The 22,018-nt window shown below is 58.1% G+C and overlaps 1 protein-coding gene across 11 annotated transcripts in view; it reads right to left on the bottom strand.

The window, feature by feature from the left end:
* Nucleotides 1-726: 726 nt before the first annotated feature.
* TLE3 (TLE family member 3, transcriptional corepressor) overlaps nt 727-22,018 on the bottom strand; it is a 47,110-nt gene continuing 25,818 nt past the window's right edge. For 5 of the 11 annotated variants that reach the window (XM_027569251.2, XM_027569249.2, XM_027569247.2 and 2 more), the window contains 14 exons: nt 17,747-17,951; nt 16,224-16,240; nt 12,552-12,671; nt 11,694-11,744; nt 10,894-11,046; nt 10,368-10,500; nt 9,608-9,807; nt 8,772-8,848; nt 7,195-7,444; nt 6,614-6,861; nt 5,711-5,858; nt 4,757-4,907; nt 3,771-3,847; nt 727-2,785 (listed from right to left, as the gene is read on the bottom strand). In XM_027569251.2, the coding sequence (XP_027425052.1) occupies nt 2,678-2,785; nt 3,771-3,847; nt 4,757-4,907; nt 5,711-5,858; nt 6,614-6,861; nt 7,195-7,444; nt 8,772-8,848; nt 9,608-9,807; nt 10,368-10,500; nt 10,894-11,046; nt 11,694-11,744; nt 12,552-12,671; nt 16,224-16,240; nt 17,747-17,951 (1,938 nt within the window). In that variant the 3' untranslated portion in view covers nt 727-2,677. The remainder of the gene's footprint in view (nt 2,786-3,770; nt 3,848-4,756; nt 4,908-5,710; nt 5,859-6,613; nt 6,862-7,194; nt 7,445-8,771; nt 8,849-9,607; nt 9,808-10,367; nt 10,501-10,893; nt 11,047-11,693; nt 11,745-12,551; nt 12,672-16,223; nt 16,241-17,746; nt 17,952-22,018) is intronic. The other 6 variants (XM_027569252.2, XM_027569250.2, XM_027569248.2 and 3 more) reach the window with 3 other exon arrangements.

The following is a 22,018-nucleotide window of genomic DNA, read 5'->3' on the forward strand; positions in this document are numbered from 1 at the left end:
AAACGACAGTGGATTTAGTAGGACTTTGACCAGAGATGGAGTTGGAAACCATGTCAGTCCCCAGCTTTAGGAGAGGTCTCTCTACTGGGTGCAGGAAACCCCAGAGCCTAGGAAGCCCCCTAGCCCAGCCCTGCCTCCGAGGGTACTGGCCTGCACTTCCTACCCTACCCCTTCTGCAAAATCCCCCCTCCAAAAGCCTTCACCCACAGCTTTGCGAACTGGAGACTGAGGTCCCCCATGTGACATCTAACTTGAGACGTAAGATGGTGAAGGCTTTCGGAGTCCAGATGATGTTCATAGACACTTTACACTTGGAAGTTCTTCGCATTTCATTTTTTACCAAAACGTTTTGCGTGGACGACGGTCTAGTAAGACTCTGGTGTAAATCCTCGGTCCTCCCCTTGGGGAACTTTATCCTGCGTGTGCATGCAGAGGAGCCCAGTGGTGGGCTCCCACCCCCCACCCCCCAGTGTGGAGACCGGAAGGCAGCCTGGGGAAGGCAGGGAGAACACTCCCCCTCACTGTCCTGCGAGATCAGACTTTGGGGGGTTGGGGGCAGTGTGGGAAGTGCTCTGAAATGACAAGAGCTCCTGTTTAGGGATGACGAGGGAAATCACCCAGAATCCAGGCCATGAGGGTGACGGTGGTCGCCCTCTCTTTTGGGGGGGAGGTCTGACAAACGGGGGGGGGGGGAGGGTAGAGGCAATAAAACACAACAATCAAGCCAACCTTTAAATAGCAACTTTTAAAAATATAAAAACAGCTCATTACAATGACTTTTCATTTTCTTTTTTTCTTCAGGAATCATCTTTCTTCTACCCTCACCCTCCCTTGTGGCTAGAGCCTTTAACAAGACATGGCAGATGCACATCCAAGACCCAGAGAAAGAGAGAAATCCTCCAGACGGTCCCTCCCCCACCTCAGAAAGGTACAGGGCACCCGGCCGGTCTCCATGGCCTCTCCACAGCCTCTGGGTCGCATCAGGGGAGCTGCTAGACTGGAGCAAGATCACTGAAGACCAGCAGTTTCCACTGGGGCCCCTTCCTCCCTTCTCACCAGACGGAATCACACATTATAAAATAATCCATAAAAATGCAGTATCAAAATTATCTTCCATATGCTACATCCTTGGAGAGCCCACCACCAGGACTCACATCGGCCTTTAGCTTTTCCTTAAAAGAAGAAAAAAAAGACCAAGAAGAAGAAGAAGAAGAAAAAAATAATAAACCCAAGTCCTAATACCTCAGAACATTTTGGTACCAAAGAGTGGTACCTGCAGGAGACGATTTTTCTACCTGTAACCTGTTTGGGCTCCAAAGAGACTGAAAGCCGCAAGAAGTCACCACAGTGCCAGGACCGGTGTCCCCAACCAACCCCTGGTCCCCTCAGCCCTGTTGTGCTGCCCGGGGTGGGCGGGGGGGAGACTGTCCCTTCAGACTCACAACCCTTGCAGGTTGATTACACTTTTCCCCCTCTAGGGAGAGAGGAGGGGGTCAGAGGCAGGAAAGGGGGAGAAGGCATTTTTATAAAGGACATCAGTTCTAATTCTTTTTATTTAAAAAAAAAAAAAAAAAAAGCACCCACATCAGTTGCTATTTTTCTCTGGTAGCTCCCTGAGCTGAGTTGCTATGCTTTCCTCTAACTTTTTGTCCTTTGAAGGTTGTGTCCGGAGATCAAGAAGGGCCAGAGATGGAGTTCCTTCGCGCCTCCACCTCCCATCACCATAACCAAGTGCGCACCAAAGAGAGCGAGCGAGCGAGCGAGGCGAGAAGGAAAGAGAGAGCAAGAGTCGGACCCCTGAGAGAGAGGGAGGAGAGCGCAGGCGGCCACAGAGAATCCGACCTTCGTCAGCCTGGCTGGCCACCACGCAAGCCTTGCCCGGCCGCCCGCGCAGCCTGCACGGGTCCCGACAGGCCTTGGGCTGCTCCCAAGTCCACAGGGGGGTGCATTCGTCCCAGGGACCCCCCTCCTCCTGGTCAGGCTGGTCACCAGCTGCAGCTCCCTTCCTCTGCCCCTCCACTCCCTCTCCATTTGGCTCCCCCTCCCTGCCTCCCCTTCCCAGATGGGGATGTCCCTTAAAACAAAAACAAAAACAAAAAAAAAAAGCCACCACCACGAGTGGGTTACAAATACAGCAGGCGAAGTACACGGCTAGTACGCGGCTAGCATTTTCGGTGGGAAGGGGCCTCCTCCCCCACTGACCAGTCCGAGATAGAGGAGTCTGTTATTTACATTTTTCACAAATGTTGTGCGCTGCACAATCGGGAAAATGAGATCCCCCCCTCCCCCAGCACAAACACCTGGTCCACTCCAGTGTCCCCCCCCGACCCGGGGCAGGGGGACAGAGCAAAAGAGAGGGGAAGGAGAGATGGAGATTCATGATGGCGTCTGTCGGGGGGCTGGAACCCCAAGCCTCCAAAGAAATCTACTTGTAGCATCTGCCAGGGTTGTGGACAGGGAGGAGGAGAGACATCCGTCAGAGTCCATGAGACACAGGAGTCCATGCCCAGGGGCCCAGACCGTGGCGGGCGCGCCCTCTTGGCCTGCCGGAGCGCAGCCCTGGACCGCTCGGCTGCCCACCGCTGGCCTCCGCCAGCCTCGGGGCCCCTCGCGGGGTCGCCCTGTCACCGCCGAGTCTTTTTCTCCCAGAGTCTGACAGCCCAGTCAGAGTCCTTGTTTAGTAGATGACCTCATAAACTGTGGCCTTCTTGTCACCAGAGCCTGTTACAATATATTTGTCATCCGCCGAAATGTCACAACTCAAGACAGACGAGGATTCCTTGGACTGCAGGGGGGAGGCGAGCACAAGGCAGGAGGGTGTGGGGAGACAAAAAGGCAGAAATTCACTTTCTTGGTACTCAGCGCGATTTTCGCGCTGTCTGCGTCACACCCCGTCTGCCAGCCCCGGAGCTCCAACCCCAGGCACCCGCAGCACGGCCTCCCCCAAAGCAGCCTAGAGAGGCACTTTCGGGAACAGATGCCCCGTCCTTCGGCTTTTCCACCGGGAAAGGCTCATGACCAGGGCCCAGGGTGATCGTGGAGTTGTATGGCTCGAAAGAGAGCACTGGAGGTTGAGCTTCTCCTCGGTCTACCGACAGGAAGGAGCACCTCTGAGCGGGCGTGGGCGTCAGCGGGCCGGAGCCAGGAAGGGGACCTCCGCCTGGCCCAAAGCGTCCAGTGTAACGAGGGTTACACGTGTGACATGCTGGACGCCACACACTCCCAGCACGGATCCCAAAAGCGGCTTGTCGGCTCGGAGCACAGGAGCATACTGTGCATGCGTGCGTGCAGTCAAGACCATGCATAAGTGAGAGCTGTATGTCGGAACCCAGATCTTGAAAAATCACGAAAAGCCTCTTCCCGCTCTCCCATCTCTTTCCAGACCCTTTCTCTCCTGCCCTCTCTCACTCCTTACACCGAGGTGTCGAGATGAAACACAAACTTACTTGAACATCAGGGAACAATGCTCTGAAAAGAGCTGCCCAGGGCACCTCCTGGAAGTGCTCAGGCCACAGGCCAGAGCCAAGAGCATGACTTAACTCCCCCTTGTTCTAGAAATACCACAAGAACCCCCACTTAAAAGCCCTCACCCTATGGGTCAGACGCCACCAGCTGCAATGTGTGTCCCGCTGATGTGTCCCAGGCCTTTGCTCTGGGGAACCCACCCTGGAGCCCCAGCACGTAGGGGCTGGAAGGGGCCATCCCCACCCCCATCCCCATCCCCAGGGGCAGGCCCCAACCCGGGGCAGCGGCCGGGTGGTGGGCAGTACCTGGAATATGCTGGCTCCATACGGCGTCCTCCAGGCGTTGAGGAGATTGTCTTTCCCAGTGCTCACGAACCACTTGCCTGCAGGCGGGAGGCAAAGGAGCGTCAGCTCGTGGCTGGCTGCCCTGGAAAGCGAGACCCACCCCAGACATGGCCGGCTGCCATGGAGACGTGGTGTGAACTGCCAGCCAGCGCTTAGTTAAGAGGCTCGGCTGGTGAGGGGCATTTCATAAGCGAGACCCGTATCCGACTCACAGACCGCCCCCCCCCCCGGGCCCCCTCGCCCAGAACGCCTCTCTGCAATCATGGAGGGGTGGTTGCCGACGGGATGGAGAACGGTGGGATTTGCAATACATCACAGACGTGACACTTCCGCAAAAGATTCTTTTTAAAGCTTATCAGTGGAGTGACCCTTTTCAGTTTTATGACTAGAAGGTGGCAGAAAGTGCTAGAAATGGCAGAGCCCTGAGGTCTGGAGACACAGCCAGCCGCAGCCGGTGACCGGCGTGTGCTCTGACTCGCAGGCCGCTCTGCCCGAGCTCACGTGCTATTGCTCTCCAAAGCCGCGTGGGGGGGCCCCGGGCCACTCCCAGAGAAAGACCCCCCCGGCGTGCAGAGAGGATGAGGGGTGGCCAAGGCTGCGCAGCCAGTCCGGGGAGAAGCAGATCCAACCCGGGGCTGTCAGCCATCACAGCCCGCGGTCTCAGCCAGCAGAGGAACGGCCCCAAGGCTGAGAGTGCTGTTTCCCTGCCCCAGGCCCACGAGGGCTGGCTCTGGCCTGCTGCTGTGCATGCTTGGTACCCTGTGGCCGTAGCCGCATCCCAGGAATAAGGATGGGGGGGAGCAGGGGGAGACAGCGGTCGGGATCGGGAGGCCGGATTCCAAGATGTGGCTGGCGTGCGGGCTCTGCCTTGCTCTCAAGCTTTGGGCCCCTCATCCGTGCAGAGGGCAGGCGGGGCTGCCCCGGCTCCCGGCCCCCCCGAGGCTCACCGCAGTAGGCGAACTTGAGGGAGAGCACGCAGCTCTCATGCAGGTGCAGCTGGTACTTGTCCGGCTTGGTGTGGTGTAGGACCTCCACGTTGCTGCTCTCCATGCCCACAGCCAGCCACTCCCCGGTGGGGCAGTAGCCCAGCGAGAAGATCTGCAGGGGGCGGCAGACCGGGCTCAGCTCCTCTGTCCCCCCGATCCTTCCCCCCAGGGCCCCAGGGGCTCCTCAAAGGCCCTGCTCAGGGACCCCGAGGGCAGGGGCCCACCGCTCCCGCTCCCATCACGTCCCCACATGCCATCTGCAAGGCAAAGCCCCTCTCCTCTCCCTCAGCCCTGGAATGCCTTGTAGGGGTGAGGAAGTAGAGGCTCAGAGAGGTTGCTGACTCTAGAAAGTAAGTGGTATAGAGCCAGCATCCCAACTCCGAGATGAAAGAGGCATTTCACTTTCCAAGTTACACAAGTTTCCCTGTGACTTTTTCCTTTCCTTAAGAAAAAAAGTGAATAAAACACTGAAATATTAAATATATAGTTAAAATATTTAAATAACACAAACAACAATGGAAGATAAGGCTACCTAACATTAACGGAGTATCTTCTATGAATCAGGCTATCGCTAGGGCTTTAACGGGACCCTTTCAGGTGCTCACACCAGACCTGCGAGGTAGCTACTACTGTGCCCATCCCATGAGGGAGGAAAAACACCGGGGCCAAAGCGTTCAACAGTAGAGGAGCTGAGAATCAGTTCTGAACAGCTGGGTCAAGTACACCCAACTCCAGGGCCTTGTCGATTCTATTCTATTGCTGCCTCCTCCAGGAAGCCTTCCAAGGGGGCTCAGGTTGGTCAGAGGTCCACTTGCAATGACCACCTGTGAGGGCCCCTTTGTCCCCTGACCAGCCAGTGGGACCCCAGAAGGGAAGGGCACACGTTGGCCTGGGGGACGGGAGGAGCGCACACACCTGGGAAGTGAAATCATGCTGCTGCAGCTGCCGACCCTCTCGCAGATCCCAGGAACGCACGGTGTTGTCCAGGCCTCCAGTCCACAGCTTGGTGCCATCGTGGGAGATGTCTATGCAGCTGGCCCCATCCGTGTGGCCCTGGAACTGCCTACGAAGGCCAAGCAGGGAAAGGGGGTGAGCCCTCCAGAACCACCGAGTGCCGAGGCCAGCTGTGTCTGAGCAGAAGAGGAAACAGAGGCCCAGAAGGGGGTGGCCCATGCACCCGCAGTCCCCTGGTGAGCTCGCAGCAGAGCCGGGCCTCCTCCCGGCCCACTCCAGAATCTCCGCCGCGGGCAGGTCTCCTCCCCCTGCTGGGCTACGGGGCTGAGGCCATATGCAGCTGGAGGCCCCTATGACCAGTGAGGACAGCCGCTGTGCACCCGACAGCCGATTCTGGGGCGGGCACGCCACCCTGCACCGCCTTCACCATGCCCACTTCACACCGGGGTCACGGAGACATGGGAGCTGAGTGACCAGCACAGGGTCATAATGGGGGTAGGATTCCCATGGGGCCACGGCTCCCGAGTCCCCACGACAACCACCAAGTGACACTGCCCCCGACCTTCCGGTCCCGACGCCCTCCTTCCTCAGTTCTCCCCCTCTGCTGTCTCCGATGCTCTGAATTCCACGCCCCCCTCCCCCTGGAGCCTTCTGCAGGGGAGCCCTCCGTCCCCTGCCCACGCCGAGCACCTGACCCACGGCTGCCCCCTCGCACAGGTCAGGCCTGGCTGTCTCCTCACCCGGGGGTCCTCGCCCACTCTGATGCGGCCACCCCACGGCCAGAAGCACCCCGGACGGGTCCCCGTTACAACCAGCGTGACCTTGCCGAGAACGAGGCTCCCCTGTTCCCTCACACAGCCTCACCTGACCAGGGTCTGGTTGTGCAGGTCCCACACGGCAATGTTACCGTCGCTGCAGCAGGAGAAGCAGACTTTGGCGTCGGGGCTGATGGCCAGGGCGTAGCAGGCAGGAGCCGAGGACGTCAGCTCGGCCTTGATGCGGGGTGTGGGCGAGGCCAGGTCCCAGATGGTGAGCGTGCTGGCCTCGCCGCCCACGATGAGCGTGCGCCCGTCAGGGAGCAGCTTGCAGGAGCGGATGTAATTGTCCCTGTTCTGGAGGGAGAAGGGGCAACATGGAGCTCTGCCCGCCCCTCCTCCCAGGGACCAGAAGAATCACATCCGGCGACACCAAGTGCCCTTGCCACCCTCGCCACCCCTGCTTGCTCACATCCCGCCCTCGCTCCCGGTGGCTGCCAGGCCATCCCCTCCCTCATCCACAACCCTTCAATCTTTCGGGCATCTCTTCACAAACCCCGGGAAGCTCGCTATCTCCACTTAAGGATGGTAAGTAAACCCAGGGCCCAGGGGCCAGCCAGCCTGCTCGGAGGCCCAGCCAGGCTGCCCCTCCGCTGGCTAGAGGAGATGCCTGAGGTCCTGGGGCCTCACCAGGCAGTCCAGCTGGGAGATGGGGCTCTTGCTGCCCGGCTGGCTGATGTCCCAGATCTTCACGCAGCCCTTGCCACCTGTATAGACGTGCCGCGTGGGGTTGCTGATGGTCACGGCGCACACCACCTCCCCGTGGCTCAGCGTGTTGATCTGCCGGGCATGGCGTGGGATGCCGGGGCCTGCCAGGGCGTCGTGGGGGAAGGGCACGGGCTGCATCTGCCCATCAGCACTCACGTGGAAAGAGTACGCTCTGAAAGGGAGAACCAACCCCTCCGTCATCCCCAATCCTTTCAGTCCCCACGAGTCCTCCCAGGCCAGACGGCACCACTCCGACTGGCCCACGTCTGGGCCCCGCGCCCCAAATCTTAGGGAACCCAGTCACGCCAACCTCCCTGGCCTGGTTCTACCAGGGTCGGGGACTGCTTAACATCCCAGCCTTGACTTCTGCTCCTGCTCCCATACACCCTTGGCTCCAGATCGTGTCACTAGCCCCACATGTGCCTTGGAATGCCCTTTCCTACCATCTATAAATCCCCGTGGAAAGGGTTCAGCTCGAATGTTACCTCCTCCTTTATAAGCCCCGGGGTAAGAGGGAGGGAAAGAGGTGTGTGTGTGTGTGTGTGTGTGTGTGTGTGTGTGTGTGTGTGTGTGTGTGTGTGTGTGTGTGTGTAAGAGGGAGGGAAAGAGGTGTGTGTGTGTGTGTGTGTGTGTGTGTGTGTGTGTGTGTGTGTGTGTGTGTGTCCCGCCTGGGGTAAGAGGGAGGGAAAGAGGGGTGTGTGTGTGTGTGTGTGTGTGTGTGTGTGTGTGTGTGTGTGTGTGTGTGTGTGTGTCCCGCCTGGGGTAAGAGGGAGGGAAAGAGGGGTGTGTGTGTGTGTGTGTGTGTGTGTGTGTGTGTGTGTGTGTGTCCCGCCTGGGGTAAGAGGGAGGGAAAGAGGGGTGTGTGTGTGTGTGTGTGTGTGTGTGTGTGTGTGTGTGTGTCCCGCCTGGGGTAAGAGGGAGGGAAAGAGGGGTGTGTGTGTGTGTGTGTGTGTGTGTGTGTGTGTGTGTGTGTGTGTGTCCCGCCTGGGGTAAGAGGGAGGGAAAGAGGTGTGTGTGTGTGTGTGTGTGTGTGTGTGTGTGTGTGTGTGTGTGTGTCCCGCCTGGGGTAAGAGGGAGGGAAAGAGGTGTGTGTGTGTGTGTGTGTGTGTGTGTCCCGCCCAGGAGGAATCATGGAGTGCACATCGGAGCCGGGGGTGAGCCAGCACCATCTACCTGCCATCTACCTGCTTTCTAGGCTGGGGGTGCTTCCAGCAGCTCCAACCCAGCGGAGCTCCTGCGGCCAGGGCCGCTCACGTCATTTGGAAATGGAGGCCCCATCAACTGCGGTGTTCCCCATCCCCAGTTCCCCACTCAGCGGGAGCCCCAGGGCCGGTCAGAAGTGTGGCCAGGCAGCCGTCTCCCGCAGCTACAACCTGGTTTGTGAGTACCTCTAGAGGGCGGACATCTTCTCAAGGGGAGGTCGACCAGGGCTGGGCAGAGGGGTTAGGGGGTTGTACGCTTTCCCCAGCTAGCATGCAGTAAGCACAGCCAGAACTTACGGTTTCCCACCAGGAATGGAGGCGAGGCTTGAGGGCAGGCCGGTGGCCCGCATGGGAGGGTGAGGGTCAAACCCAACCTGTAAGGCAAGACCAGGCCAGCCCTTAGTGAGGGAGGCCACCACGCAGCCCCCGCCCCAGCCTCTTCCTTCCCCACTTCCTAGGTCCTGCCCACAGCGCTGCCTCTTCAAAACCCGGAAGACAGAGCAGAGCCAGCTGTCTCAGAGGAAGAACAGGCCCAGCAGGCCAGGTGTCTTGCCCGGGACAGTGGGAGGGACAGCGTGACAGTCCAGACCCACCAACTCTGAGCCAGTATTCTCGAGCCCCACCCCCCCGGCTCCCCCGGCTCCACCAGGCAGAGCTGATCCGGCCCCACTTCATTCTCTCCCCTGGTGTCCAGTGGGCCCGTCATCTCAGAGAGAGGAAGCCACCCAGGAGGGAAACCGTCTCCCGAGAAAGAACCCCTCTCTGCCGACCCAAATCTGAACTCATTCTCGGTATAGCAAGCAGCCTCATTTACCAAACGCAGGCTACGTGGAAGTCACTGGACAGCTTTTGGGATTCCCATCCCCACACAGCCCAGAAAGAGAGAGAGCAGCCCCACTTTCCAGATGGAAAAAGACGGCCTGGGTGGTGGCGGGGGCGGGGGCTGCTGAGTTGTATGAGGTCACATGACTAACAGGTCAAGTGGGGGTAGGGCCCAGGTCGGCTGACCCCAAAGCCTCTGTCCCATTCTTTTTCTAATAAACACTCTGCCCCAGAGGCAGCTGCCTGACAACCCCCACCAACTCCCCACTGCTTGCCCAATTCCCCCAAAAGGAGCCAAAAGGTCTACGTACAGCTCCAAAGCTCACCATTGGCGATCGGCCGTAGGCGGCGGCGGCCGCGGCGGCGGCCGCACTCATCTGTGGTGGGATGTTGTGCAGGCCGGCGTAGGCGCTCGGGCTGGTGAGCGAGCCGTTCATCTCGTGGTGGCTCATCATGGCGAAGGGGGCCGCGTAGGAGCTGGTGATGGAGATGGGCGTGCGCAAGGCCGAGGCTGCAAGGAGGCGGGCGTCAGCCAGGGGAGACCCTCAGGGGGAGTGGGCCCACCCCTCCTTCCAGGACAAAGCTCAGGCCCCACCAGGATGCCTCCCAGCCCAGCAGCAATCTTTCCTGCACTCGAAAGCTGCCTGGGCCAGGCAGCCCTCTTGGACTGAACCCATCTAACTGGGATCCTGGTCTTCGCGGTCCAAGAAGGTTCAAGCTGAGAGATATGCCCACCTCTTTTTACGCAGCAGGACACGGAGGCCCAGAAGGGGGTTGTTGGGAGTCTCAAGGAACTGATGACACACATGGGGACAACCTGTCTGGAGCTCCTTCCACACACCGAGTCCCAACAGCGGCCCCAGTAAGCCCTTGCCATCGGTTCTGACACAACAGGTGTCCACGTCCTCCTCAAACCTGACCATGGAGTGCCCCCGGAGGCAGGCCCTGGGACAGCCCCAACCCCCACATACTTCCTAGTGCTCTGGCCTAGCTGTGCAGCCTCAGCCCGGGCCCGGGGCAGACCCCACCCCGCCAGCGCCATCGCCCCAGCGCCGTGCCTACCCATTATACCTATTGGGTCCATGCCGGGGGGTTTGCCCGGCAGTGACCGGAGCCCTGGGGTCGTGCTGGTGCCTGGAGTCGGGGCATCGTTCCTCGGAGTAGGTGTGTTGGACTTGAGCCCAGGGGTGGAGGATTTGTCGTTCTGAACAGGGAAGACATGAAGATTCCTTTCTTTCGAGAGCTGGGCACTTGGGGCCACAACACCCAGTACCGGCTCCTGTTCTGAATCTCCTGCCCCACGGCCCCTCAATTCTTGCCAACCTTATTTGTCAGGGACAGTGGTGATCGTTCCCATTTTATGGATGCAGTAACCAAGGCTCGGAAACATTAACTGGTAGCACAGGGCCCAGCCAGCCAGTAAGTGGGAAAGCCAGTATTTGAACTGGGGCCAAACCCCAATCCATGTTCTTTGTAAACCACCCCTCTACCCTCCAGTTATGACCACTCCAGCTTGTACCTTTTCCAGAACCTTCTCCCTCCACCCCCCCTGCCCCAGACCTCCACTTCTGTGGCATCGGTGGCAGACCCCACATACATGACCAAGGTCTTTGGTCTTGGAGGAAGGTGTGCTGCTGGAGGAGGCTACTGAGGCGGGGCTGGTGGGGGCATCCTTTTTCAGGCCGCGGGCCTTGTCCAGCCCATTTTCAGGAGGGGAGTGTGCAGGGCTGACCCGGGGTGTCGCTGGGTCCTAAAAACACAAGGGATGCAGAGATGCACTGACAGCAACAACCAGCCTGGAGTCTTCCCTGCGCTGGGAACAGGCCGGGAGCGCACACAGCTGACGGGGAGAGGACCTGGGGCCACAAAGTCAGGGGCGACTAGTTCCCAATGATCTCGTCTCACCCCTTCATCCCACAGATGGGGAGACTGGGGCCTGGCAGGGGTGGGGGATGGTGACCAGCCCAGGATCAGACACAAGTTCAAGACTCAAATCTGGGCAGTGGGGCCTCTTGGCTTCATGCAGCTCCAGGTCCTCCTTCCCTGCTGAGGCGGATCCCAAGGGCTCATGACCCCTACCCTCAAGATGCTGCGAGGTGGCGGGGAGAACAGAGCTGACCCGGAGGACCAGAGGGAGCAGGAGCTGGCCCTTGCCTCGGATCTCTGGGGTACGCCTGCGTTCTCTCCCATGGGCTCCCGCCCTAGCAACCCCAACCACCATGCAGCCAAGCCCTGTTCTCCTCCTCCTGACCAGCCGAATGCCTCGCTGCCCTGCTCTGGCCGCCAGCCACGTTGGATGGAGCAGTAGCTGGGACACAACAGCTCCCAGCCAAGGGAGGAGCCGCCTAAAACCCCCCCAAACTGAGCACGCTGCAACCTGGGCCTGTCCGTGCTCACCTCATTGGAAACATCCACCACCAGATCGTCACTCTTGTCCCCGTCACTGTCCTGCAACCGAGAGAGAAGCCAGTCAGGGGGCCACCCCCACCACACCCCCAGACCAAGCCTGAAGCAGCCCCTGCTTCCACCAGCTGGAATCTGAACCCAGGGCCAAACCCCACAGTCCACGCGCTCTCCCCTCTGGCCCACCGACGTTGGCTGTCCACTCGCCCAGCCCCCTAGCCCTGTTCCGGGTCACTGCGCTCCATGCCCACCGGCAGCCTCACCCACACCTGCCCCATCACACTTGGCTCCTTCCAGCGGCTTCAGAGCCACCATCACAGTCGAGGAAGAGTGCTAGCCTCACGTCATCGCTTCCGCCACTCTGTGTGGGAGGGGTGATCGCCTCGTCTCCCAGAAATGCAGCTGAGGCACTTGGGTGACACGTACAGAACTGCAAGCAGCAAAGCATGGCCCCCTTCCCTGGCTCTCAGCTCTCATCCGAACAGCCTGGCCCACAGCAATACCGTGACCACACGGTAGGCTCAAAGTGTGGGGGCATGGGGGTCGGCCCCCTGGAGCAGATCGGGGATTCTGGGAGGGCTGTGATGGCAGCATGGGGCCCCCTGGCCTGTGGGCGGGGGGCACCCACAGTTCTCAGCCACACCCCGTCCTGGCTGGGGCCCATGTGCTCACAGCGTGTGTGTATGAACCTGCGCTGCCCCTGCCGCCCCGGCCAGGAACCCCGGCCAGGAACCCCAGCCAGGAACCCCAGCCCGCCCCCGCCCGTGCCTCTGACTCACCCACGAGTCAGGCCTGTGGGTTCTCCCACACCCCAGACCCCACCACCGACCCCGTGCTGCCCAGCACACGTACGTATCGGCTCAGACTATCTTTCTCCTCTGCCTTCCGCTTCTTGGCTTCCATGCTATAGTCTGCAGAGCCCCGGTGCTTCTCACTGGCCCGGAGGCTTTCAGAGGGCGACACGGAGTTATTCTGGAAACCAGAAGGGAGATCCAGTGTGAACATTCCCTGCACACCGAGACGTAAGCTAAACGCAGGGGTCTCAAGAAGTCAGTAGAGGTGTTGTGTGTGTCCTGCAACCCTCCACTCCATCAGAGCCTTACCAGGGAAGCCTTCGCAGCAATCCAGACTCCCTGCGGGGGAGCCCTGGGAGCACAATTCTCTTTTGTAGCCACGACACTGCTATTAAGTAAATAGGCTTGTGCTGAGCTCTCTGCTTTCTGGCCTGTGGGACCTTATGTTCTAGGAGGGCCACCCCTCCTTCATCACCCACCTTGGGCCAGCCATGTACATTTGCTCAAAGAAGGGATACGCAAAATTTGCACTGAGTCTTGAAAGATGGGTCTCAGAGGACACACAGGGGCCACGTCCAATACTTCATCTGCTGACCCCGACTGGAATGGAGAGACTGACAGGGAGGAAGGACGTCGCGTTGCCAATAGGCCTTCTACGTGGAGGTGGGCAACTTGGCATTTTGTGTGAACGTCCTACTACTCCATCGCCAGGTCTCAAGCACTTCAGAGAAACAGCAGTGTTAGAAAGAAACAAGAACTGCAACTTCATGAAGCCTTTCCCTCGGCAAGGTGGGAAAAGGCACAAGGGCAGGTGAAATTGTTCTCTTTGTAACGATGGGAATGCAGGGGCCCCGAGAGGTTGGGAGACGTGCCCAAGGCACCCCACTGGAGGCAACGTGAAGGAAACCCGAGCTGCTCAGGCCTGGAAGGGCCTAATGAATTCTCCCTTCAAACTCCAAAGCAAGCAAGCCCAGCAACAGTTTGAAATGCAAGGCCTGGGAAGAGCGGGGCCGGGCCAGTAGACCAAGCTGGAACAGCACGGGCAGGCGGAGAGCATCCCACAGAGGAAGGGGTCCGGCTGACTCGGGGCGCTAGCAGTGGCCAGGAACGGCCCCCGCGGTGTGGCTGGCAGCACCGGGCTAGGGAGCAGGGAGGGAGGAGCTACCTACAGTGGCACCTGCCAGCAAACCTGTGCCCTTCAGGCTGGGGCCGGGAGAGTACCAGAACCGGCGCGCCCCTCTAGGGGGCTGCTGAGGTCTATTCCTTTCTAAGGGACCAAACTACACCTTCCTTCATCACTCACCACTCACCCCCCGCCTTTCCTGAGCACCCACCCTAGATCAGGCCCGGGGCTGGGTGCCAGGGATAGGGGAAGGAGCCAGACACAGCCCCTGCTCTCCCAGGACGCAGTCGGACTGCAGGGCAGGGGAAGTCCAGTCCAGCCACATCCCCAGGCAGTGTGGACGTGCAGGACGCAGCCACGCGGGGACACGGAGGGCCGTGGGCAGAGAAGGACATCGAAAGGCGGGGAGGTGGGAGGGAGGAATGAGCCTCCACTTCACGTCTCCCCCACTTTCTTGGAGACCAGTCCCTGGCATTTGGGGGGGCGGGAGGGGAGGACAGTGTGGAAACCACAGAACTTCATTTCCTTTCCTAAGCTGGTTTCTGGGCAGCCCTTCCCTGCCAAGTTTCTGCCTGAAGCAAATTAAAATGGCAGAGTTATCAAGCCTTGAAGAAAAAATGGAGGTTCTAATGGAAGTGCAGCTCAGCCTTGCCCACAGCCGTGCGGGAGCGGCGGCAAGGCGCACACAGCCGCAATTCAATTAGCCGCTGCGAGCGCCCACAGAAAAATCAGTGGCATTTCATTTCCTCCGATGGCGGCCACCCCGCGCTAAGCAGTGAGGCTCCCAGGCCCTCTCCTCCCGGGTGGGCGGGTGGGGAGCGGGGCGGGGGGGGGGGGGGGGGGGCGCGGCTGCTCAGGTTTCTCCTTGCGACCCGGTACGTGGCTCGGAGAACAGCGAGCTCTTTCTTCTCCTGCAGTCAGGCTGAAAACCCTCGCTGCTACTGGAGAGAGTCATGTCAGGCATTTAGCGGCATCGATCCAGCCCGCCTCTGGCTGGCAGGCAGCCAAAAAACTAAGTATTTTTTATTGCTTCGGCGAGGCAAGGAAATATGAATGAAGCTACCTCTAATTGGACTCCAGACTAACCCCTCTGGGACAGCTTCCAGCCCGTGCAGCCGTCCCCCTCCCGCTCGTCCACGGCCCTGTCCTTCCTGCGGGGGCCTCATCTGCTGACAACCTGGTTTGCAAAGGGCTGCTCGTTGCAGGTTGCACGGCCTCGGCCGCCACGGCCACAGGCGGACAAGCCCTGCTGCCTTGCCCACACGGGCCCAGGACGGATGGCGGCTTGACCCCTTCCCACCGGACTCCCCAGAGTCTGCCGTGCACGGGTGTGGACCAGCACTGTGGAGTGAGGAGCTCAGCTCTTGGGGCATTCTCCGGGGGATTCTTTTAGCAGAAAGCTTTCACAGACTGGGGCACAAAGCCAAATGCAAACAGCAATGGGGAGGGGGACGATGTGAAGACAGAGGGCGTCGGGCGTCAAACCCTCGTGTCACTCGGCAACGGGTCCTTGTTAACCGGGTCACCTCCCGGATGCTGGGTGCTCTTGTGAGGGGGCTTCCTGACTAAGCGGGGAGGCTTGGCTGGGCAGGAATATGCCCGTGGCACAGATACAGAAACTGAGGCTTAAAGAGGCCAAGAGAGCCACCTGGCGTCCCATGAAGCCAGGACCAGACCCAGGCCTGGAGGGGTCCAGTCCACCCCCCACTCCTATCTAGGCATACCACCTCTCCAAAAACGCCACCTTCTGAGGATCAACGCTCAAGCAATCAAAATGGATTTTCAGCTTCAGTCTTTCCTTTCTGATATACCAAGCCATTGCTGGACCCAAACGTGCACCTGGATTTCTGAGCACGTCGGCAAGTCGAGAGGGGACGAGAGCACTATTGCTAATTGGGATCAGCCTGGTGGAGGGCTGGGAGGGAAGGGGGCCGGGATGGAGCTGCCCGAGGAAGCCTGCTGTCTAGATGGTTAGTTAACTGCCTGACCTTCCAAGTCCTACTTAACACGAGGTAATAACCAAAGCCATCCTCACAGATGAGATGGCCCCAGATACAAGGACAGCGATGAGGAATAAAATAGCTTTGGTAATCACTGGAGGATTGTTTTTATCCAGACTCCACTGCACTTATTCAGAAGGCTTATTCACTTGAAACAGAACCTCTGAGCTTCAGTGTGATCAGAAAGATTTACAACAAATCTCAGAGCTGGCAGACATGCAGAATGCCTGGCCTTAATGCTTGCTCGCTAGCACTTTCTTAAACCGAGCTTAAGCCCAGAACACGGAGAAACCTTGGGCGTTCGGAGGAAGGGAGGAGCGTACAGGATCAGACACGGGGCAGCCAACTTGGGAGGAGGGAAGTGAACCCGCCCAGGACACAGGACCCCCAGGCTGCTCGTGGAGGCTCGGCGACTCCAGACTGGCCAGCTGACCTCTCTGGTTAATCACCACTCATAAAAAAGAGAGTTAGAGCTCACTTAAAGCTACTCGTTTGCCAAATGATGGACAGAAAGCCTGGAGAGATTCCCCCCCACCCCAGGATCCCACCTGCTCCCCGCCCCAGCACCCCAAACACACTCCACATGCTCCAGAGTGCTGACACTTACCGCGCTGGATTCTCTTTCTTTGGGGACGGAAGGCCCGGAGAGGAGGAGGGTCAGGCCCCCCAAGAGAAAAAGACAAAAAAAAAAAAAAAAAAAAAGGAAAAAGGTCAGTCTCACACAGCTGGCTTTTATGCTTTGCTAGTGGACGGGTTTTAACACGGGCAGCAGGCCTAGCTCTCTGAGTCACTGGGGGTCAGCCAGGGCAGGGCCATTAGGTGATTATTTCTCACTCCTGCAAATTAACCGCCCCAGTCCCCCACACTCCCCCTGGCCACCAGACCCGCATGTGGTGGGGGGGCGGCTGTGGCCCTGCTCTGCCGGGCACCCAGATCCCTGGTCAACACTTTTTAAAGCCACCAGCTTGCAAAGGATCTGGGTATTGAGCATGTTGTTTTTAAAAGGAACTGAGGGAGTGGGTTTTGTTGTTTTTTTAACTAACACCATTCTGTGCGTCTTTGCGGAGAAGCCCGGTCATTCTGCACAGCAGCTGAGCACTAGCTCCCTGATTCTCCTCTCCGCTGTGAGGATACCTCTCCTCTGCCAAGTGCACCAGCCCTCTGCAGGGACAAGCAACTCAGTCTCTGCTTCCCACACTCCACTACCGCCCCAGCGCCCTGGCCTGGGCCGGATACCCTGGTCAACAGCCAAAGGCCAGACAAATCATGGTGTACACCTTCAACTTCCACAATTTTGTACGTCAATTCTATCTCAATAAAACGGGGAAAACAATGTCTAAGGGCAGACACCACACGAGGTGGCAACTTTTGGAAAGGGCCTGCCCGGGAGCCATGAATTTTCCTTCCCCGACAAACCACGCCCTCTTGGGCCCTAGTGAGTGCAGCTTCCAGGGTCCTCACGGTAAGGGCCCGGTGGGGGGGGGGGGGTTCTCATTCCAAGTATTCCTGATCATCTCTGTGCAGTAGCGTGATCGCTACCTCTGCTTAAAGAAGACAGTCGACTCGCAAGTCTTTACTTGAGCGTCAACTGTGTACCTTTTCCAAGGCACCTGCGCTGGTGAGACACATCTGCTAAGTTTAAAGCCAGGAACATGGCCCCTGTTCTTGAAGGACTAATGATCTTGGTGAGGACAAGACATTCTTGAGGGGCAGGCTACAAGAGGACAGCAACCTAGGGCTCATTCTTGGGACCCCGGCTCTTCAACTCTCCTGGGAATTGGAAAAAGGTCCCCAGCACGGACTGGAAGGCATCTTGAAGGAATGGGCCTGGGCTGGCCCCCTTTAAGGATGGGCAGCACGTAGCTGGGAGGATGGGAGGACGCACGAGGTCTTCTGGGCCAGAGAACACCCGGTACATAGCAGGGACTGAGGGGTAGTCATGAAACGGGGGGAGTGGGGCTCCGATTTCCATGTACCAGGAATTCGACAGATAGCACCACATCTTTTGCTAACTCCTGGCCCCAGGGTGACAACATTTGCTGTGTCTCCTTACGGTAGGACCTACAGGACACGCCCCCAGGCCTCCACCCCCAGCCCAGCCCTGCCCTCTGCCCCAGCTCTGGGCCGCACCTCTGTGGTCCAGCTCATGGTGGTTCTTCTCGTCCTTCACCGTCAGGTGGGCCTGGCTGCCCAGGGCGCCAAGTGCCAAGAGCCCGGCGCTGCTCCCCGTCACCGGGGGGATCCCTGGGGGCTGCAGGCCTGACGGGTGGGGTGGCAACTGGACCGGGGGGCCGTGCGTGGCGTGGGAGAGGTGCTGGGCCTGGAGCTGCTGTTGCTGCAATGAAGTGGGTGGTGAGCACAGCTGAGCGGGGATGGCGGGGGAGGCCGCTGGGGGATGCCCCCAAACCCTGTACCCCCAGCTCAGTCCACATGCTGTCTGGCTGAAGTAAGTCTGTTAACCGACGGCAATTTAGGCACAAGCCTTTTGTCTTCAAACTCTCCACCCTTTCCCCCACCCCGGTTTCAGGACAGAATTCTTCAGTGTACACTTCCAAGCCCGAGATAAATAAAGCATGCATTTAAGAACCAAAGAATCATCAGGGCTCCCTCTCTGTTAAGGGGGATCCATTTTTAAGCGAGCAGTCACACTTGCTCATGCTTGCATGCCTTCCAACATTCGCAGCCAGGGGCTCCCACCCTGCGCCCGTATCCTGGGAAGCCTCCCGAATTCTCAGGAACTCCAGGCTGGCTGGCTGAGCCAGGGCCAGGCCACAGAAGAAAATCCCTGAGATCAAGGGGAGCTTGGGGGCCAGTGAAACGAGAGCTGACGTCGGTGGACATCAGAGCGGAGATCAGAGTGACAAGAGTGGAGGTTTGGCACTTGACGGACCGGGATTCAAATCCCGACTCTGGTACTTCCTAGCTGTGTGACCTCAGGCAGGTCACTCATTAAGTGACCTCACAACAATCGCTCACATTTACCAGAGGGCTTACAACGCGCCCTCCCCCCACCCCGTTGTTCTAAAATCTACACCCACATTAAGGTAACAGTATGAACAATCCCCAGTCGAGGTTTCTGCTCCAAACTTCCGTGGCTCCCTGAGGGCCCAGGGACCCCCACCCAGGCTAGCCCCAGGGTATTCTCTCCCCCTCCACATCCCACACCCCAGGGGCTGGTGCGGGCAGCCTGGTCCTCTGCCCAGCAGCTGCTACAAAATGCCCTTTATCTCATCATTCCTAACTTTGCACCAAGAACCACAGGAATTGTGGGGCGGGCTACACCGCGGCCAAACACCCCTGAGGAATGGCTGGGGCCTTGGATATGCTGATTGCCACACATGCCAATATTTTCTCCACGAGCACAGGAGAAGGGGACCAAAATTCACTGAATGCCTGAGTGAATGCGCAGCACTTTCCAAATATTCTGACACTTCCGGCCTGGGAGGGGGAAAGGAGGGCTTGTGCCCACTTTACAGATGGCAAACTGACACTTAGGGGGCTGGAATGGGCAGCCAGTTACTAGCAGGTCCAACCACTAGCGGGTGAGACCTGGACTCAAATCTGTCAACCACCAATCTTATCCAAAGAGTCTTCCTAAGGAGACTTCCCCCCGCCCCCCGCAAAAGCAAGAAGAGCTGCAGGGGTGACAAAGAGTAAAAATCTGACAAGCTTGCCTGTCGATATAGACTTGGCTTTCGGGCCACACTGGCAGACAACAGAACACAGGGGGAAGTTCTGGTTGGAGGTGAGGCTCTAAGAGGCAGGAAGTGTTTGCCATCAGGGGGTGAGGGCCTTGCTCTCCCCCAACGACCTGCAAATGGCAAACCTGGCTCATATGGAAGTTACGGGTAACCACAGACACCACCACACTCCTGGTCCCCAAGGGCTTTTTTCTCAGCTCTGGGTCAAAGGCTGGGACCAGTGTCCATCACTCAGAGCTGGGACATCCACTGTTGGATGATTTATGGAAGCTGCTAGTGCAGCCTGACTCCAGATCTGCCCGGAGGTACCAGAGCAGAAACAAAGCCAGGGCAGGGGACCCCATGCAGAGACCCACCCCAGCCCGCCCCAGAGACTCAGGCGCTTCTTGGGACACAGAAGCTTACATCTGACCTCCCCTATCCTTTCTTTTCAAAGAAATTATAATTCTTAGGTCTTATTACAAGAAAAAAAATATATGTGGTCAGAAGATATGAAAAATAAGTATGGATTAAAAAGTTGTTCTTTAAAAATTACCCTTCAATCCCACTCCCTAGAAGATTCCACTATTCCTCTCTCTAGAATTTTCCTTTATAAAAAGCTACACACTGTAACTGTATTCCTAAATCAACAGTCTCTTGCCAACCTCACTACTACTACAACGACACAACTGGATTTTAACTGAAGACTGTTCTGTACCAATCATCAATCACATCCTTTCCAACGCCTGCCCATCATTCCTCGGGGTGGGCCAACCATCCAACTGTATCTACACTCCCGGTCTTAAAATGGGTCTCCATCAGCAGCCCCGTGGTTTTAGACCAGTTGCTGGCAGGCCCTTTTCATTTTGCCAGTGTTAACTATTTAGTAAAATCCCAGAGAGCAATGAGTGAGGTATTTAATCCACTTTTTTACAGGGCACAGCCAGGTGAGATTCCTGGAAGGAGCGGCGAGAAGGGGAGAAGGGCTTCTGGGAAGCAGCTGCCTGGGTCCAAGGCTGGCTCCCTCCATGAACAATTCTGTCGCTAAAGAAAGAGCTTTCCTACAGATTTTTGCCTAGGCAGAGATGCAGTTGAATAACTCCAAACACCCCGATTCTCACCTTACCAGGTAAGCCCTGCCCTCTTTACCCAACCTTCTCGGCTCCCTGCCCAAGTGAAATGCTTCCTCCTCCGGAAGCCCTCCCCATCAGCCTGGTCAGCACGGAGGTCTCCCTTCTGACACTGGGGACAGACAGGCTAAGATGGACGTCTAGCTCTACCCTTTATCAGCCATGAGACCTTAGAGCAGTCAGTGGACCTCTCTGGGCTTCCGTTTTCTCCCTGGGCAAGGCCCACACCCGTGATACTACATGTCAAGGCATAGCAGGTGCTCAGTTCACGGTAGCAAAAATCACGAATGGATCACGAATACGACGATTTCGTTCATCTTTATGAGATGCTTGCCAACTTGTGAGTTCCAGGAAGACGGGGAGCTTGTGTTATCCATCCCAGCACCTCTAATGGTGCCTGGCTTGTCTGCTCAGTGTGCATTTGCTGGGTAAATCAGGGATAATGTTGCAAAAGGTAGACATGGAGAGGTCGAGAAGTAAGTCAGCACAGGGGCTCTGTCCAAAAGGGACCGCCCACCTCCCAGATCCGCGCCTCCTCTCCTCTCCAAGGCCCACTGAGATACTGCTACAACAGTTCATGGGGACAAGGAGCATCCGTGGAGTGTGTCCTGCTTCCTGGACACGTGAACCCATGAACCAGCATCAGGAACTTGGAACAAAGGCTACGGTGGCCGTTTGGAGAACAGCGGCTTTTCAAAGCTGCTGAGCTTCCAAGCCTGGGAGGGTGATTTTCTGCCAGAGCATGTCCAACCTCAGTGTCTTCTTTGCAACAAAGGAAATGAAATTTCCATATACTTCTCATCTTCCAGTACAAAAGCACCCGTGAGGTGGTCTGAGAGGTCCTCTGCATGGTTCGAAGGCACAGTCAGGAGTGGCCCGGTGGGCTCCAGGAAGCAAGGACGTAAGTGCAGGGCGAGGGCAGTTGCTGGCGCTTACTGGGCGTGGGGTCTGCTCATCACAGACTTGCTTGTAACACAGAGTGAAACAAAATTTTCCCCCCAGCGGGGCAGGGGGAGCTGGAGGGCAACGATGCACCTGCCTTGCTGTCCTCCGCAAGCAGGCAGGGCGCAAGCCGGCTGGCCTCGGGCTGCACTTCTAGCCCCTGTGGCCCGTCCCTGACTGCAGAGGACGATGGACTGAAATACGGCGCCACGTGAGTGGGGGGTGACAAGTGGGGAGACATGGAATCAAGGCCACCGTCCAAGAAGGGACGGAGCTCACCACTTTGCTGCAGCCCGTCTCCAGTTTCTACTCCTTCCAATACTGGGATGTACAAGGGAGTCAGCAACCCACCCCCTCCACCGCCAACCCCCAAAGGGGGTAAGTGCCTAGAACCGAGCCCACTCAGGAGTACTCATTCCTCCTGTAATATTTCATGCCAGAACACAAGCATGACAAAGCAAGTGGCCCAGGGGCCCCTAAGTGTGTGCCTGTCCTCCACGCGTGTGTCAAGTGCCCGTGGCCTGGGCTCAGAGGGTAGGGCCACTTACAGGAGAGGCTGCTGGGGAAGATCTCCCTCACAGAGTACCTGGATTATACACACCACGCTGTAAGGCCTTTGCTGGCTGACTTAATGCTTCACTTCTCAGGTG

Source organism: Zalophus californianus, chromosome 6, assembly GCF_009762305.2.
Source record: "Zalophus californianus isolate mZalCal1 chromosome 6, mZalCal1.pri.v2, whole genome shotgun sequence".
In the NCBI taxonomy this organism is placed as follows: Eukaryota; Metazoa; Chordata; class Mammalia; order Carnivora; family Otariidae; genus Zalophus; species Zalophus californianus.